The sequence below is a fragment of the Neolamprologus brichardi genome, chromosome 12 (assembly GCF_056152115.1).
Source record: "Neolamprologus brichardi isolate AB-2024 chromosome 12, ASM5615211v1, whole genome shotgun sequence".
NCBI lineage: Eukaryota > Metazoa > Chordata > Actinopteri > Cichliformes > Cichlidae > Neolamprologus > Neolamprologus brichardi.
The window spans coordinates 29,313,811-29,333,913 of record NC_142115.1 but is presented as its reverse complement, the minus strand read 5'-3'; the positions used below and the strand labels follow the sequence as shown (position 1 = coordinate 29,333,913).

At 37.7% G+C, this 20,103-nt stretch overlaps 1 protein-coding gene and 1 pseudogene across 1 annotated transcript in view; one reads left to right on the top strand and one right to left on the bottom strand.

The window, feature by feature from the left end:
- The window catches only part of si:dkey-215k6.1 (transmembrane protein 132C), a 257,482-nt gene that overhangs the window by 31,790 nt on the left and 205,589 nt on the right, over positions 1 to 20,103 (bottom strand). Inside the window, exon 6 of the mRNA XM_006790028.3 lies at positions 12,926 to 13,069. Within this exon, the coding sequence (XP_006790091.1) occupies positions 12,926 to 13,069 (144 nt within the window). The remainder of the gene's footprint in view (positions 1 to 12,925; positions 13,070 to 20,103) is intronic.
- On the top strand, positions 3,220 to 5,388 carry LOC148100258 (uncharacterized; annotated as a pseudogene).

The following is a 20,103-nucleotide window of genomic DNA, read 5'->3' as shown; positions in this document are numbered from 1 at the left end:
ACACACACACACACAGCTGCACGTAGTTGCTACTCATCGTCTTTACCAATAACACTTTGTCATTGCTAAGACGGGTCAAGCACAGGGCATCACAGACTGAAACTCGCATGGACAGCTACAGCAGCGGCCTTGTCCTATCTGAACTGTTCATGTGTTGCAGTGATGGGGCGCTAATGGACCAGCAGGAAATAACATGGCTTCCTGAGGGAACACAAAATGGAGGTACGGTAACTGCTGCCAATATGTCAGGGTGAGAGTGAGAGGCTGGTGGGGAAGCGGGTATGTTTGAGCACTTTATGGGCAGTGCACAAGTGCAAACAATCACTATATAATGAAAAACACTAAAGAGAACTTTTAAAGGATTAGTGGATCGATACAAGGTTTTATTTAAATTGTTTTTGTCTTATTTTATGCAGTATTTGGTAGACAAATAGTGTTCTACTGTGGTCAATATATGTGGCTGTGCTGAGAAACTGTGTTTAACACAAGGCTGGTGGGACCTTGTGTAAGTAGGCACCACCCTACTTAACTTCTCAATAAGTGGATGTTTGTGTGTTCATGCAATTGGTGCTGTGTACTTTAGCATGGTAATTAGCAGCTAATTAGTTATTGATTAAGGTCAGTATATTTTATGGAGGTGAGAGGGTATGTGTGACATGGGGCACAGTATAACAGCTCAGCCATAATTCACCCTCTACTACACAAATACACAACCAAACACCTGCACAAACAATGTAGACATCTGCATGTTACTGTCCCTCCCCTGGTTATAGCAGTGACAATGACAAGTAATTTATTCATTATTATCCTTAATAGTTTTCATATTTGTTTATTTATGCTAATGATATTATTATTAGCTAATGATAGTTAATGTCAGACTAGTCTGTTATAACTACATTTATAAATAAACTAACCTGTGAATATACCTACCCCATGTCATCTAAGAGCTAAAACTGTAGTATTATACTAATGCAGATGCAGTAATTCCCATGAATGTTATTAACAATAATATAAAAAAGGGTGAGGCGTCCGTCTGGGTTGGGAAAGAGTTGCTGCCTAGTGGAGTGTAAGTATGTCAGGGTTTTGTTGACGAGTGAGGGGAGAGTAAGGCAGGAGCGTAACAGACGGACTGGTGAGGTATCAGTAGTGATGACGTTAGTGTCCCCCACAGAGGAGTTGGAGGAGGTGAGCCAGGAGAAGGAGGTCTGGCCATATCTGCTGAGACTGCTGCCCCCACGACCCAGAGTGACAAGTGTCAGAAGACAGATGAATGGATGGATGGGTATTATTAATATTTTGTATATTTATCATTTTTGGGGCATTTATATTATGTAATATAAAAAAATACATACACCAACTTACAATTGTGGTATTTGCAATACACGTTTATACCCTAATATATACTGTAAAAGTTATATTCAGGTAAAAAGTGTCTAACTTAACAACTTTCTCTAGATGACCCACTGAGTTATAAATATATTACTGTGATTAAATTCAAAACTGAAGTCCATTCTGATGATCATAAAAATGAATATACCTCATAAGGCATTATATGTAATATAAACCCTTAATTGAACCAGTTTTCACTCCCTGAAAGTTTTGTCACCAGACAATCTATTGAACATTTTATGTGGGGGTGTTGGCGTGGGGCGCTGGGGAGCATTCATAGCTTTGCTGATTTAACACGAAAATCTCTTTCTGCTCTGTAAGAACTGAATCTCTGGAGGTTTAAAAATAGTTTTAGACCCCCTCAAGGTCGCAACTCCCACAGATATATGTCTTTGAGTGTTGCTAATGGTTTGGTCTGATGTTGTGCACTTCAAATCACTGGCTATTTCCTAAGCCTGTTACTGCTAAATGGAAAATGTGAGTTTAGATTATAGTGTGTGTGTGTGTCTATGCATGTGTGTGTTTGTGTGTGCGTGTGCGTGCATGTGTGTGTGTTTGTGTGCATGTGCGTGTGACCTCTGCCTTTAATCCACTTTACCTTTCATTTCCTTTCTAGGCTCTCAAATGACCAAGGGCATCTAGATTGAAGCCCTCTTTTCTCCCTCTTTTATCTCCTGTTTTTGGTCTCTCGCTCTCTCTCTCTCTCTCACACACACACACACACACACACCTCATTTCTTCAAACATGTTGTTATATGTCATTTACATTTTGTTGCTTATAGCAAAAGGGGTTTGATGGAGTGTTATAGATATGAAGTGGTTAGCTGGTAGTGACGAGCGGCTAATGATTTAATAAAGGCAAATCTGATTTACTTAATTTGTTTGGTCATTTTAAACCATTAAATACGACTAATATGATACCTTTATTGACACTAATTATTGTTTTTTTCTCGAGATCTTGGCAGAACCTCTTTACTTAACACAGAATTACCAGATTACCAGCTTGAAATGCAATAATAACACAATAGCCTCAAGTGACTGTAATCATTCTTTAATTATATCCACTGATGAGATTAAAACGATCTATAAGATAATTGAAATTTATATACATCCAGCAGATTCAAACAGTCCAGGTCTGATTTATTTGTAAACATATTTTTCTTTTCTTTTCTTGCAGAAATTTAAACCTGTAACTCTGTGAAAGCACTAAAAAATTGTTGTATTTACTTGGTTCAATTATGTACACAGACCCTCGATGAACATGGGCAAATAACATATAGATGTCCAGTTTATCAAGTTACTATTTATTAGTTACATTTTGTCTGATTTGTATAGTTCAGTTCATCTCCTGATGTTATTGTTACAATTCTATTGCTGAAAGATTTTATTCTGACTGTCTCCTTGAATGCCTCATTCTGGTTTTCTTTTCATGCCAGTGATGGCAAAATGTCAATGGCTACTGAAGCATTTAGAGCCTTTGACCAAGTTAGCAGCTTAGTCTATTGCAAAAAAAAAAAGTTTTAGATGTACCGGCTAATGGCAGGCAACACTAGCAAAAAGCGCAGGACTTATAAAGAAAAAAGTTCAGGATATCCTCAACTGGACTGACAGGCTACAGTTCCTACAGATGAATGCCACCCACAGCATTTGAGGTAACTCTGGTATAAAATATCATAAAATATCTAACTGGTGTATTTATATATATATATATATATATATATATATATATATATATAGAAGATGGCCCCAACTGACCGAGTGCTCAGTGAATACCTCAGGCAGCAGAAACCCAAGAAAGAGGAGGGAGACGAGGAACCATCATGGAAGGACAGCCCCCTGCACGGTATGTACCACTGGCAGATAGAGGAGGTGGCTGATATCCAGAAATCCTACCAGTGGCTGGACAAAGCTGGACTGAAAGACAGCACAGAGGCACTAATCATGGCAGCACAAGAACAAGCTCTGAGTACAAGATCCATAGAGGCTGGGGTCTATCACACCAGGCAAGACCCCAGGTGCAGGCTGTGTAAAGATGCTCCAGAGACAATCCAGCACATAACAGCAGGGTGCAAGATGCTAGCAGGCAAGGCATACATGGAACGCCATAACCAAGTGGCCGGCATAGTGTACAGGAACATCTGTGCCGTGTATAATCTGGAAGTCCCGAGGTCAAAATGGGAGATGCCCCCAAGGGTGGTGGAGAATGACCGAGCTAAGATCCTGTGGGACTTCCAGATACAGACGGACAAAATGGTGGTGGCTAACCAACCGGACATAGTGGTGGTAGACAAACAGAAGAAGACGGCCGTAGTGATCGATGTAGCGGTTCCGAATGACAGCAATATCAGGAAGAAGGAACACGAGAAGCTGGAGAAATACCAAGGGCTCAGAGAAGAGCTCGAGAGGATGTGGAGGGTGAAGGTAACGGTGGTCCCCGTGGTAATCGGAGCACTAGGTGCGGTGACTCCCAAGCTAGGCAAGTGGTTCCAGCAGATCCCGGGAATAACATCGGAGATCTCTGTCCAGAAGAGCGCAGTCCTGGGAACAGCTAAGATACTGCGCAGGACCCTCAAGCTCCCAGGCCTCTGGTAGAGGACCTGAGCTTAAAGGATAAACCGCCCGCAGGGGCGTGCTGGGTGTGTGTATATATATATATATATATATGTGTGTGTGTATGTATGTATAATTAATTGCCTAGTGTTAACATTGATTATATATGTTTAAAAAAGTGTAAAAAGGTGTTTTTATACATAGGCAACAGAAAACATAGTGGTGCACCAGATTAGTGGTGTTAGATTAATTGTTGAGGGCAATGTGTTGTAGGAGAACCTTTCAGGAGCCACTAGTGACCAGGATATAAACACTGTGACTGTTGACTATTTCATCTTAAGAAATACATTTTAAACATATCACAACAGATTTCTGTTTATGAAATAAAAGAGCTTTCAAATTTAGATTATTCCATGCATGGTGGGGAAATTATGCTTAAATGGTGGTTGCACATTGGCAGTATGTGGGTAGCTATGGACTGCCTGCCTATGTGCACAGAACATCTGTTGTCAGATGGGGGCAATGTCAAAACATGCTACAACTGGTCTGTGGAATACAATTATTTGTGCTGCTGTTGGTCCATCAGACAGCTGTGGAGAAGGGTGAAGTTATAAGCAATTTAAAGTGTACAGCCACCCACTATAATTTTCAGACTGTAATTATTGTTATAATTAGTTTGATCTTTTTTGTTTTTTGACACTTCACCCATTCCTGATGAACTCCACTGCCGCTCCATTTTCTGTTCAGGCCCACTTGCCAACCAGTCAATGTTTGACCACCATACATCATGCAATGTTTAGTTGGGATCTTTGAAGACTGTATGGCAGCACATTTGCACACATTTGGTTAACAATCTTTCTCCATAGGCTTCCAAATAGGCAAATATATATGCATACAGGCATAATCACACTATCATAAATGAAGTATAAGACTGCTAAAATACAGCATAGGTAACTGCACTGATGCTTATTCATAATTCCACCAAATTTAAAAAAAAAAAAAGAAAAGAAAAAGTTTGGCAAAAGTTTCTATTGCCATTATTATTCTTCCCATTTGTTTAATGTGATTTGAGGATTCTCAACCCTAAAACCAAAGCATGCACTTTATCTGCACTCAAATTGAGTTGATGCTAGGGTATCAGCCAGTGACACATGCCTTCATTATGACTAAATTTTAGCTGAAGTATTCTTCAGACACAACCTTGCTATCATTATGCAATTAATAAAATGCCATGACAGATTTATTATCAGTTTAATATATTCAGGATGATTTTATAAAAGTAGTCACAAAACAAAATGACATTTTTTAACAATATGTAATGTTTTTAACAGAAGCACAATATTAAAAATCTATTATTTCTTATGAAGAAGTATTGCTTTGCTATGCAATAAATCCTTAATAGGAACTGTGCTTTGTTGAAATTCTGTGTGTATAATTTCACAGGTTTGATTAATAGTGCAAGCAAACAGTGAATACACTGCATGGGGAGAAAAACGATTGATAACAGAGTGCTAAATGTGATGACAGACACCTAACAGACAAGTCTCTCTTGTCCATGGAATATTATCATTCCACTTTTTCCTAGACTGAGAGACAGAGGTGGGAAGTGATAAAGTACAAAAATTTTGTTACTATATGCAAGTTGAGTTTTCAGGTACCTTTAACCTTTTAACACTACTATTTCTACTTTCTACTTCTTACAATGGTCTCATTGGGTTTAACGTCTACCAGAAAGTGATAGCCGCCTGTGGAAGCGCTCGCAGCTGCTTAAAGCTGTAGCGCCCAGATTAGTTATGTAGTCAGCTACTTCCGTGCAACTGATATAAAGTGCAGTAAGCTGAACACAGCTTCAACCGTCTGTTTGTTGAAAAATAGTATCGCGACCGCAACGCATCTTCTTGTTAGTAATGGTAACGGCGTTGTAACAATAGGAATAGTAACTAGTTAGATTACTCGTTACTGAAAAAAGTAACGCCGTTATTCCCATCACTGGTAACTTTACAGTTATCTATTAACAGCAGTGTAAAACGACCGTGGCTCAGGGGGGTTGGGAAGCGCATCTGTAACCGGAAGGTCGCCGGTTCGATCCCCGGGCTCTCTGTCCTGGTCGTTGTGTTCTTGGGCAAGACACTTTACCCTACGGCCTACTGGTGTTGGCGATATGGCAACCTCGCTTCTGTCAGTCTGCCCCAGGGCAGCTGTGGCTACAACCGTAGCTTGCCTCCACCAGTGTGTGAATGCGAGAGTGAATGAATAGTGGCATTGTAAAGCGCTTTGGGTGCCTTGAAAAGCACTATATAAATCCAATCCATTATTATTATTAAAACATTGAGATAGTCTCCTGGTAAGAAAACTGAAGCCAGTGTGGTCCTAAGTGTTTGGGAAAACAGACTCCTTTAGGACCCCTGTAAACACTTTCCTGCTGAGTTCAAAACCTTACTTAATGTTTTTGGTTCACATTGAAAAAGGAAAATAAAATCTGTTTTGAATATCCTTCCTTCAAAAAGGAGGACTGGGTGTGGTATTTTGCACTGCTCGTTGCTCACTGACTTGTCAGTCACAAGTGGTCAGCCAGTGATCAACCAATTTCACAGTCTGGCCCACTCTTTCTCGTCACATCTGGTTTCTTGCAACCAAGATGGTGATGCAGGAACACTGATCCAAGCAATTCACCTTTTAGCATTTTATTATAATTTTAATATAATAAACTCTATTTATATAATCTTACTTTTCTACCACTTAAAGAATACCCCAGCTTAAACTATTAGCACTAAAATAACATTATAAATGTAGTAAACTGAAAACAAACACATGGTGATATATTTAATTATTTTAGAGTGTATTTTTAAAGGATTAGGATATAAAACATTTGCAGAGGTTTCTAATATATTGTCAACAGTGTAGCACGTCCACACTTCCCCTACAGTGTAGCATGGGCTGACTAGCATCTATTTCATCTAAGTGCAAATAATATAAAGTGTGTGCTTGGGCTGTAAGTCTGACAATCTGCAAATCATATATAAATGCGTGGGAAGAATAATAATGGGAACAAGAAGATTTGCCATAGAGTTTATTAACTTTGGTGAAATTATAAACAGGCGTCATCTCAGTCATCTGCAGTGCATCTACAAAGTATTCAGCGTTTCACTCGTTCCACATTTTGTCATGTTATTCCAAAAGAGATTACATTCATTTTTCACCTAAAAACATTTGCTTGACATTCTTGAAAAATGAATAGAAAATATAAATATGACAAGTATTCACAGCCTTTGCCATGACAATCAAAACTGAGCTCACGGGCATCCTGTTTCCACAGATCAGCTGTCAAATGTTTCTACATCTGGACTGGAGTTCACCTCTAGTACATTGACATGATTGGACATGATTATATCAGGTTCGTAAGTTAACTATGCATTTTTGAGCATATACAAAGCCACGAACATGAGCCAGACACAGAATTGTCTGCAGACCTTTAAAGCAGAATTGTATCAAGGCTCAGATCTGGGGAAGGGTACAGAAAAAACTCAAGGTCCCAGTTAGCAGAGTGACCTCTATCATTCATAAATGGAAGAAGTTTGGAATCATGAGGACTCTTCCTGCAGCTTGCTGCCCGGCCAATCTAAGCAACTGGGGTAGAAGGGCCTTAGTCAGGGAGGTGATCAAGAACCTGATTATCACTCTGACAGAGCTCCAGCATTGCTCTGTAATGAGAGGAGAACCTTGCAGAAGGACAACCCAGCAGGCATGAGAAGCAGAGTGGCTATATGGTAATCCGTTTTGGAATAAGGCTGTAAAATGACAAAATGTGGAACAATTGAAGCGCTGTGAATACTTTCTGGATTTTTTTGTTTTTGATCAATGCAATAACAGTTTTGTCATGTTTTTTAAAAAAAGAAACAAAGAAATGCATTTTAAAGATGAAACATTCACAATGTTGATTTCCCCATCTGTCAGTAGCAACTTCTGCAAAGCTACTCCTACAACACGTTGTTTTCACCATCACAAATCAATCAAACACCAGTTAATCTAGAACACCGGCCATGCCTGCAGTGACTAAAGCGTCATTTTTCAGTGTACAGGTTTAATTTGATCAACTATTAACGTGAACAGTGCTCCAAGGCACCAACAACCTATGTGCCTTTAATATGACATTATAATTTGAGGAACGAATATGCATGTTGCATAAAAAACAAAACAAAAATACATAAATAAGGGGAAAAAACACAAACAGTCCACACAGAAAGAATCTCAGTGGGTTTGAACAATATTTTGTTCGTGTGGAGATTGAAGACAAATCTCTGAAGTGAGTGTGTGCTTGTGTGTGAGTGTTTGTGCGTATATCTGCACGCATGTTTTAGGGAGATTTAGGGTGTGTGTGTTGGTGCATGTATTAGTATGAATACAAAGCAAATTAAGAATTGATCTGTGTGCTGTTTAATGAACCAGCTGGACACTTTGACACGTATCTGCGTGATCCCACACGTGTGCACACATATATATATATACATATATATATATATATACATATATATATATATACACACATATATATATACATATATATATATATACACACACATATATATATATATATATATACACACACATATATATATATATATATATACACACACATATATATATATATATATATATATATATATATATATATATATATATATACACACACATATATATATATATATATATATATATATATATATATATATATATACACATATATATATATATATATATATATATATATATATATATATATATATATGTATTCATCAGCCTGTGGAAGAGTGCTGTATGTACAGTTTTGCTAGGCCATTAAAAGATTTCTGACACACTGTTTCTGCATATGACATTTGAAACAAAAAAGTGGTCATTTCAGATTCACTCTTAGATCGTAGATCACATCACATTGCAGTTAGTAGGTAGTTCTGAGGTTTCTGACACTTAATACCTCGATATAAAATTGTTCCACAAACTGCCTAATGTTTATCTGCAACTTTGGTCTTCTTTTGCACTCTGGCTTATTGTTTCTTATTTTATTACCTCACTATGGTAAAGCCTGGGAAAACATGAAGTGTTACTGTTTTTTATGTATAGTGGAACCTGTAGTTGAAGTCCTTCATTACAGTTTAGAGAAACCAGGCATCAATCAGATACTGTTTTCTGAAGGTCATAAAGCTATTCTTGTCAATGGATGTGCACATCAAATTCAAAATAGAGAGTGAAGGACAATTTTTAAGGAGGTGAGCTTAAATGCTATCACTGCACCTGAATATAAAACAAGGAGAAGTATAGGAAGGATACAGGAAGGAAGTCTGATAGTTTTCTTCTGCTTCTGTCTCTCTACTTGTACTAAATGCACAATTAGGATGTGTCTTGCTTTTATTTTCTTACAGGCTACTTTATTCTAGTATCCTTTCTAAGACAAAACATGTAAGTGTAACAAATTCATTTTAAGTTAGTCTGTCACCATGATGTTATCTCTGGAAATAGTGTAAGCTTTAATCATATAAAGAACAGGTTTTAGAGCTTTTAGTTGGCTTACATAACTGGCAGATCCTGATTTAGCAGTCAGTTGTTCTTATGGATATAAATATTTCTGCATTTTTAAGTTTTAAATCAGTAAACCTCTTTCTTTTTCCACTCATTGCTATCATTTTCTTCTCTCCTTTCCTCTGCATTACTAAAATCTTTCCTTTTGTGCGGTCTCTACATTCATGTTCCTTCTCTACTCTCCTCTCCTCTCCTCATTGATCCATTTGTCATCTTCTCACCACTCTTCATCCCATCTTTCCTCCTTTCCCCTCCTTGTTTTGCGTGAGGTCAGGATAATGGTACTAATTTGTGTGTATGCGTGCGCTTGTCCCCTATTTGTCCCCTACTAGCTTTGACACCACCGACCTACAGATACTGCTGTATCAACAACAGCAGCTCATACACGTACACACATCACAAGTGACGGCATCTGAAGATACCTTAACAAGATAGTTTACACTGAAAGAGAATGCAGGAAAGGAAAAGGAGGGTTGAAGAGGAGGGAAACTATTGAGGTAGTACATCACAGTTTTTTTTTATTATTGTTATTAAAGATAAATGCATTAAATTCAAGGAAACAGCATTACACTGCAGCCAGGAATATGTTCACCAAGTAATTCCCATACATTCATTTCCATATATTCAGGTAATCAGTAAAGGGTGCTGTGCAATTCCCCCTGCAAACATTTATCTACAATAAGTAATTACACAAAAAGGTAAGTTAATAGAATCTGATGTAAAACCAAATGGAAATCTAATCTTTCTGAGCTTATTGCCTCCAACTAAGACAAAAAAAACAACAACCACAGAAACATTTTCTCCCTTAAGAATTTATACTTTATTCTTCTTAATCAAGAATAAAGTTAAAGTGGAGAAATTTGATGTAGTGCTACACTGACATTTATTACTGCAGAAGCTTCAAACCTATAAAAGAATTTTAAAAGCTTCACCAGAAGTGTGTATCATACAGTATGTGTGCGGCAACTCCCAGAGTGCTATGACGAGCATTGCTTCAATTGCTAATGCACTGTGCCCCATTTCAAAAGCTGCCATGGCCATCGGCTTTATTTCAAGATAAATCATAAATGATAGAGAAAACTGTCTAATTTTGAAGGTTCCATTGAATGTGGGTGAGAAATGCCTTGACGATCAACATTTTCTGAAACATTCTTTATTTCTCTCTGACAGTGGGACAGATGAGCCTCTGGTTTGCTGTTTGTTTACATGAAACACAAACAACTAACACAGTTCTGTTCAAAGGTAACAGTCCCTACCTGCTGTTAGGTAGATAGTGTTATTCACACAAAAGTAGGAGTATAAAAACGAAATATTGTGTTTTCATGTGTGGTTAGATGCTGGCTTATGACTTAGCTGGTCCTAGTAAGTCCTGTAATAAGACCTTGTAAAATGGTTACTTACAGTATTATTAAACTAATTTTGACCTTGAAGCTTGACCTTCTGTGGTCAACCTGTAGTGATAACCCTTTGACCCCAGCTGAAACTACACCAAGGTAGGACAGCAGTCTGTTGTTTTTAAACACGGAGCTGTGTTTCTTTCTCAGTAATAGCTGTTTAAATATTTATTTGTGCTTGTACTATACGGTTGTCTGTAAACATCTAGATGTGGTATACCTACCCACCACACACATAAAGCAAAACACTAACATTACATCTATTTGAATGAGTACTTTCCATTTTCCCTGTGTTGTTATTGATTGTAGTTAAACAGCACCACTCCTGTCGGCTTGTACCAGGAAATTGGCTTCATATTGAAACTGTCACAGCGAGGATGTGTTTCATTTTAGACCCCGAGGGCACAGGGAGTGTAGTGCCAGAGGAATCAATCCTTATTCCCTTGTACTGGCTTGTTTTTGTAAAGGAAATACTTGTTTATTAATTAGTGTGGTGGTTGTGTATCCAGCTTGTATGGAAAAGCCACTTAAGGCTTAAGCTGGCTCTTCCATCCCAGGTTCAATTCCAAGTATAACGGAACGTGATTCAGCTTAAGATTGCCATAGACAGACACCGGTCATACTATCTTTCTAACAGCTGCTCCAGATTATCTGTACCCTGTTGTGGAAGGCATTACTCAGAAAGTATTAAATTATTACAGAGTCAAGAAAAAGCATGATACGTGTGACAGAAACTGTAGGGTCTTTACCTTACAATATAAAGCCACCCAAGGTCACTGTTGTTGTGACTTGGTGCTATATGAATAAAACTGAACTTAATTGAAATTGAATACAAAATCTATATAATAAAAAAAAAGGTTTTTGTGCTTATAGAACCGCCTAAATTTCTTTAAAGAAAATTATAGTAATTTAATCAAAGTTTTAGTTGCCTTATGAATATTGGCAACTAAAGCAGTAAGTGAATTGGGTGTTAGTCATACTGTGTTACATGTGTTCAAGATATCCTTATGCTATATCCTCAATGAGTCAGGGCATTTTTTTTAATCCTTGTGCACATACAAAAGATAGACATGTAATTATACAAGATGCATCATAATTTCCTTAGGGATCAATAAAGTATTGGGATTCTAATGCATTATATTCAATGAGTGGTTTAAAAAAATCTAATTATTCCATTGAAAGTAGGACAGTTCAGATCGAAGCAATGCAGAAACAGCAAAGAAGAAATATTCCAACAAGTAACTATGGGTGTGTTTGTTTTTTCTTTCTTTTTTTTTTACATTGTGCTTTGGTAAATAACACCAAATCTGAAGGGAAACCTTATTTATAAAAATGTTCCGCCTGGCAATTTTTAATCAACAGATGTGAAGGTCTGGAATACTTATATGTATGCGACCTGCAAGCAAACCCTTTTTCCTGATGTCTGGAAGGTGAAAAAATGGAAACCCATACGAAACCATTTATCCCTGCGATACGGCTTACGTGTAACCATAGCTTAGTAATTGCAGCTTAACTAGGAAACTCATATCTGTTTAGCTGGCTCCCTTTTATGATTAAACTGTCCTTTAAACCCAAAAAAATATTTTGGGCAGATAAGCACAAGAATCCCATATCAGCATCTGATCACTGCCATTCAATCAAACAAGATTTAAGAAAGTAAAGCCTGAACACAGTAGTGCTCTTTTATAAAAGAACAACGCGAGTCCTCAAAGACTTTGGATTATAGTCATAATTGAAGATAGATTGGAGATAATTTATGCAAAGAGATCTATCTCCTCACAGTTTGATTTTTTCCTAGTTTATTATCTGTTTTATATGAGTATATGGGTAAACTAGAGTTTACGCAGCAAGATGTGTGTTTGTTCAATTCCATATCACGCAAATACACAAATTCTTGGTTCCTTGTGTCTTAAAATGCTTTGGTATTTTAGGTTGTCACCTTTTGTAAAGTTTATTACATCAAACTATTTCTATAATTTACACATGAGCATTTCACTGTGCTTATTTTGAATGCTTACCTTAACCACATCCACATCTGTTGAGCTGCAGGTGATGGAGTCGTCCACCTCCCTCACCTGCCCATCGCTTTCCACAGTAACCACTTTGATTGGCACTGCAACATGTCGACCAGTTAGAATGGCTGTATTCACAATCTCTGTGTCCTGTAGAGGGAAGGAAAAAAATTTCATGAGCCCTGAAGTTCATGTCGCTCGAAATAGTTGGTGGTTGGTACATACAGGAATAAAACTCAAAACAGTATATTATTTAGATATATATATTTATCTATATTTATATATATATTAAATCATTCGACATTTTAAATTAAGTCAAATGTCATTTTTCTCAAATTTCTTTTGTTGAAACTTGAGATGAAAGAGCTAGCACTGCCCTCAGCAAGAAGCTCCAAGGTTCGACTCTGGGGCTTTCTGTGTGGATTTAACATGTGTGCATGTGTTTCCATATTATTTTTATTTACTTTTAATATACAGTATAAGACCCAGCACAGCACTGTCTTTCAATTAGACAACTGAGATGATATGCTGGGGAAACCTGAAATTTATGCCAGTGTTAATAATAAGCTACCAGGCATTATCAGAGCTTCAGACTAAACTCCCACCCAAACTTTGACATGCAATACTCAAAGTACATGAAAAGTAAGACTTTACTGATTATGGTGAAAGATGCAGGATGAGAAAGAGGAAGAACCACTGTGTGGAGACGATGGAGAGTTTTTAAAGGAAGAGAGAGAGAGGGGAAAAGGTGATTATAAACCTTGTGATTATTGTAATCAGCTTGATTACATTTGATTAAATCCTTTGAACAAAAATAGTACAAACAAACCAGCATACATGCACACCTCAGAACACTGTGTGCCAGTGTCAATCTTGATTATTTGGCATTGAGTTTCCAAGGGGGCATTTATCACCGCCAACACACACACACACACACACATACAAGCCTGATTACAGAGTACTGTTCTGTGCCCCTGTGTCTGGATGGGAAGTATGTATATGTGTCTGTAATTTGACGTGGAATTAAGCTCAATATACACGATGCCAGCAGAGAAGATGAAGAAGTTTTAGCTTTAGTTTAGGCCATTTTATTCACTATAAAGGAACAACATTACCCAGAAACAGTTTCAAGCTCAGAGGCAAATTCTGTGTACTGTATCGAAAATAAGTGCAACTAAATAAGTAGAATGAGATGTCACAAACACACACACACACAAATAGAACTTCTGATCCACACACAATCCCATTTAATAAAAACACTGTTTACGCACAGGTAACCAGCAATAATATTCTTTATCTGCCCTGAGGTGGAAGAAGCAGCAGATTGTCTTTATAAAATAACCAGAACAGTAGATAATGTGTCTGTTTTTCTGTATGTCTATATATGTATGATAAAATGTGTGCAGTATCCTGAGGCACTCGCCACAGTAGTGCCATAAATACTACGTTTATATCTCTGCTTTTTATACTATAGGCACAAAAACGGGACTTGCCAACATTTGAATGATGATGAAACAGTTAAACTTAGAGCAAGGCTATGATACAGTTATTTGATTTGGCACAGTCACAATTATGTGTGCATGCATCTTCTAGGGTGTGCAAGACGAATATCCAGCTATTGTATAGAAATAAAGCCAGTTATTCACATTATCCTGCAAAACTATTTGATGTTTTTAAAGTTTACCTTACTAGGATAGTTAAGAAGTTGACATCTTGGGAAATAAGAAGTCACGGGAAATCTGGCACAAGTTGGTCAGAACTATAGCTGACGCCCAGTCTTTCCAAACAGACATTTTAATGGGTATTTTAGGTAGTTAATACCTTATAAAGCATTATGTAATTTCAGAGAAAGAAAAGTGCTTTACTTTTTATTTAACTATATTTTACTAGAGACTTTCAAATTTCAAGATTTTTGAAATGATTTAATACTTTGTTACATACAGTATCAAACTGACCTGAGTTTAATTTTTCCTGAGCATTAACATTTTGACAAACCTCTGGCCTGTATCTATACAATTAAATCTCATGCTAATTTTAGTCTCACTGGCTGTGCAATATGCTAATTGTAAGGATTTTCCTATTGCCATCATAAATGAAACAAATCCACCGGGTCTTCAGTTCCACTGTACGTGGAGGTGTTTGAATTTTCACCTGTATTTTTAGCTTAGCAGAAACAGCAATTATGAGTTAAGTGAGAATACTCATTCTTTGTTTGAGGGCGAGCCAAGCTAGGTCTGCATTATGCAAATATCTTATAGTCTTTGTTCTATTCATGAATATGTGTTTTTATGACATGGGAACTATTGCTGCATCTGCTGCATCTGCTATTAGTGTCTCAAACTGACTGGAGTGATAAGGGTTTGTGAAATTTCTCCTGGTCTGTATGAAAGCTATTGAAAGAAATAGAACTGGCAGGATGAGGCTAAAGCTTTTCATTCTTTTGGAGAGTATAAGGAGCATGTCATAACATATATAGTTACCATTACATATACTCAAACTAAACTTAACAATGTGTCAGCAAAGAAAAGAGCCTTACTCATTGGATTTCCTCTCTCCAGAAACAGAAAGAGATTGAAGGAATTGTTTCAGAGCGTGTATGGGGAAGAAAGACCTCAAACAGAAAAAAAAAAAAACCCTCACCTGGTCATTATGCAATCTGCAATATGAAACAGCACTGATGGACAATGTGTTTTTTACAACAAAAAATATAGTCCATACATTTTTCGAAAGAAATTTTGTCAGAACAAAAAGTAAAAAGATGCAAAAATAGAGAAAACAGAAAAATTAATGAATGAGAACAAATTTTCAGAAAATAGAGAATGTGAAAATTAGCAGATAAAACATAACAGGAAGAGGAATATTAGAGCAAGAGAAAGAAAAGGAAAGAATTTCATGCCTGTCCATGGGAATTATTAAGTGGCTCGTCAACAACTGGCTCCCCTACTGCCTTCAAAAGCCGCTGCACACTGCACTGAGATAAGCTCAGAGCAAGTGTGTGTATGGGTGGTAAATGTGTCAAGTATTTGTATGTATGAATGAATGTGTTTTTGTGTGAGTTCATGTAGGTTCCTGACAACACCTGTGCATGGGTATGTGTGTCTGTTTATGCATAAGAGTCTCACTCATGTACACATATATACACATATTTGGCAAGAGGGAGCAAGAGACTGTGTGTGTGTGTGTGTGTGTGTGTGTGTGTGTGTGTGTGTGTGTGTGTGTGCACTTAAACCTATGCACTGACAAATATGTTTGTATGTGCATGTTACAGAGAAAAAATAAAGTCTAGGGAACGGCCTCCCTCCTCAGCAAAGTTTAGCCATGCATGCATGCGTGTGAGAATGTGCAACTTCAAGTGAAGCAACTAGAGCGAGACCACCCATCAGTAAAACACACACACACAAAGAGCAAAATAGTTGACACAGTAAAAAATGTGAGCATTTTGCTCTTCTGTATAAATTCAATTCCATCTTACAATATGGGTTTGTAAGCATTTCTCTTTCTGACTCTCCTTACTTCTCCTCTGCTGATCTTCACCCACTCTCTTTCCGTCTCTCTCTTTTTTACACACACTCTCACATAAAATGCCAGAATTTCTTTCCATCAAAATAAAAATACAGACAAACAATTAACACAAAGATATTAACACATGCTTAAAAACACACATATAAATGAGAACATATCTACCCTATCTACTATTCTCTTCATTTCTTAAATTGTCAAGTTTCTTATTTGGGGGACATTTTTGGAACATATACAACTCTTGTCATCCGTTTGCACTTTTTTTGACCTCTAACCACAGTCTTGCAAACCCTGTGGCATAAGTCCCAGCCACCCCCACCCTCACCCACCCCGTTCCTTCTGCTACTGCCCTTAAAGAATTTAAATTTCTGTTTTTGGGAAATAAATGCATCATATACTACAGTCCATCTTACTAGAGTAAGAAGAGTAAGAAAGGGTTCTGCAGCAAGTCTACTTGTTCTTTTATTTTGAAGGAACGATTTTATCATTATAAAGAAAACAGACTGTGTTTGGTGTCTTTACCTGTAAAAATGAAAAAACAAAATCATGTCACATGATTGCAAATGAGGGCTAGCCATCCATGACTTTCTGAGTTTGAATACATTAAACTGAATGATGTTAACACACTAAGACATGATAGAATTTCTTCTATACCCAAAGCAACAGGACACTGTTTTAAATTCAAAGCAGTCATTTAATCAGCCTATAGCCCTTTGGCTATATTAAATACATGGCACACACTTACAAAGCTAGGCACATATTGACACATTTGGGCCAAACCAAGCATGTGCTTTGCTAAAAGCAAACAACCAAATGGCCCAAAAATGCATTAAAGGCATCCCATTTATTGACATATGAGTCATTTAGTTAAAAGGACGAATAGTTAATGGAATAATTGGCGTTTTAATCAGGAATGTACTCAATATCCCCATTAACAAATGTTATTTGATCCAGACCCTATTCCCATGTCATTATGCAATCATTATACAATCATTGAATTTCATTCCTCCGTGTATGTATTTGCACAAATACAACAGAGAAACAATTGCGTTGGTTTAGTCAGAGCAATGAAGTTGCACTTAATCATCAAAGGCCATCATGATCAATGTTCAGTTGTTATTTGTCACTGTAAAAGTCCCACGCTGTTCATCTTGATATTTGCTGTGATATAAAAACGTGTGGTACAAAAGAAAACAGAGAAAGACTGAAAAGATTTTTTTTTTTGCTATTGTACATATTTGTGCATCCAGAGTTCAGAAGGCCGAAAGGCAGAAAGCTTATATTGCATGCATGTGTGCATCTACACCAAAATCCCACAGCAGAAGGCTAGTAAAACAAATTTTAGGTCATGCAACCCTGTACAATGTTTAATACATATACACATATACAGCGTTAATTAATCATTAAAGTCATTAAAGGCGTGCATGTGTGCAAATCTAGTGTTTAACATATTTCTGCTCCAATGCCATTGTCAAGACAGGGTTTGTACATTAATTGAGGTTCTTTGAAGTTGTTTTGCTGCACTGGAATTTGGTTTATATACTCTTTCTAGAAACATTTATAGTTTGTACATACACACACACACATATATATGTATATATACATATATATAAATGACAAGGTATTTGACATCTGTGCTCGGTGTTTGACAAGGTGTCTACAAATCTACCTATACTATATACGTACATATATATATATATATATACAGTGGGGCAAAAAAGTATTTAGTCAGCCACCGATTGTGCAAGTTCCCCCACTTAAAATGATGACAGAGGTCAGTAATTTGCACCAGAGGTACACTTCAACTGTGAGAGACAGAATGTGAAAAAAAAATCCATGAATTCACATGGTAGGATTTGTAAAGAATTTATTCGTAAATCAGGGTGGAAAATAAGTATTTGGTCAATAACAAAAATACAACTCAATACTTTGTAACATAACCTTTGTTGGCAATAACAGAGGTCAAACGTTTACTATAGGTCTTTATCAGGTTTGCACACACAGTAGCTGGTATTTTGGCCCATTCCTCCATGCAGATCTTCTCAAGAGCAGTGATGTTTTGGGGCTGTCGCCGAGCAACACGGACTTTCAACTCCCACCACAGATTTTCTATGGGGTTGAGGTCTGGAGACTGGCTAGGCCACTCCAGGACTTTCAAATGCTTCTTACGGAGCCACTCCTTTGTTGCCCGGGCGGTGTGTTTTGGATCATTGTCATGTTGGAAGACCCAGCCTCGTTTCATCTTCAAAGTTCTCACTGATGGAAGGAGGTTTTGGCTCAAAATCTCACGATACTTGGCCCCATTCATTCTGTCCTTAACACGGATCAGTCGTCCTGTCCCCTTGGCAGAAAAACAGCCCCATAGCATGATGTTTCCACCCCCATGCTTCACAGTAGGTATGGTGTTCTTGGGATGCAACTCAGTATTCTTCTTCCTCCAAACACGACGAGTTGAGTTTATACCAAAAAGTTCTACTTTGGTTTCATCTGACCACATGACATTCTCCCAGTCCTCTGCTGTATCATCCATGTGCTCTCTGGCAAACTTCAGACGGGCCTGGACATGCACTGGCTTCAGCAGCGGAACACGTCTGGCACTGCGGGATTTGATTCCCTGCCGTTGTAGTGTGTTACTGATGGTGACCTTTGTTACTTTGGTCCCAGCTCTCTGCAGGTCATTCACCAGGTCCCCCCGTGTGGTTCTGGGATCTTTGCTCACCGTTCTCATGATCATTTTGACCCCACGGGATGAGATCTTGCGTGGAGCCCCAGATCAAGGGAGATTATCAGTGGTCTTGTATGTCTTCCATTTTCTGATGATTGCTCCCACAGTTGATTTTTTTCACACCAAGCTGCTTGCCTATTGTAGATTCACTCTTCCCAGTCTGGTGCAGGTCTACAATTCTTTTCCTGGTGTCCTTCGAAAGCTCTTTGGTCTTGGCCATGGCGGAGTTTGGAGTCTGACTGGTTGAGGCTGTGGACAAGTGTCTTTTATACAGATGATGAGGTCAAACAGGTGCCATTCATACAGGTAACGAGTGGGGGACAGAAAAGCTTCTTACAGAAGACGTTACAGGTCTGTGAGAGCCAGGGATTTTCCTTGTTTGAGGTGACCAAATACTTATTTTCCACCCTGATTTACGAATAAATTCTTTACAAATCCTACCATGTGAATTCATGGATTTTTTTTTCACATTCTGTCTCTCACAGTTGAAGTGTACCTCTGGTGCAAATTACTGACCTCTGTCATCATTTTAAGTGGGGGAACTTGCACAATCGGTGGCTGACTAAATACTTTTTTGCCCCACTGTGTATATATATATATATATATATATATATATATACACATTAATATTGTTCCACTTTATTACATCATTCCTGCCACCAGCCAAGTATTTTCAGCATGACAATATGAGCTTACACACATGCACTGTGTCAAGGCTCAGCTGCTGAAGGAAAATTTGTGGAAGGCACTTAGCTGCAATTTACTACAGACCCATTAAACACATCAACGGTATGACATTGTGTGTGTGTGTGTGTGTGTGTGTGTGTGTGCGCGCGCGCGTGCATGTGCATGTGCATGTCTTTTTGCTCATTTCTATTTGTTTTCATGTCTGTGTATGTATTGCTTTACGGGGTATTTAACATGTAACTACTTAAATTAA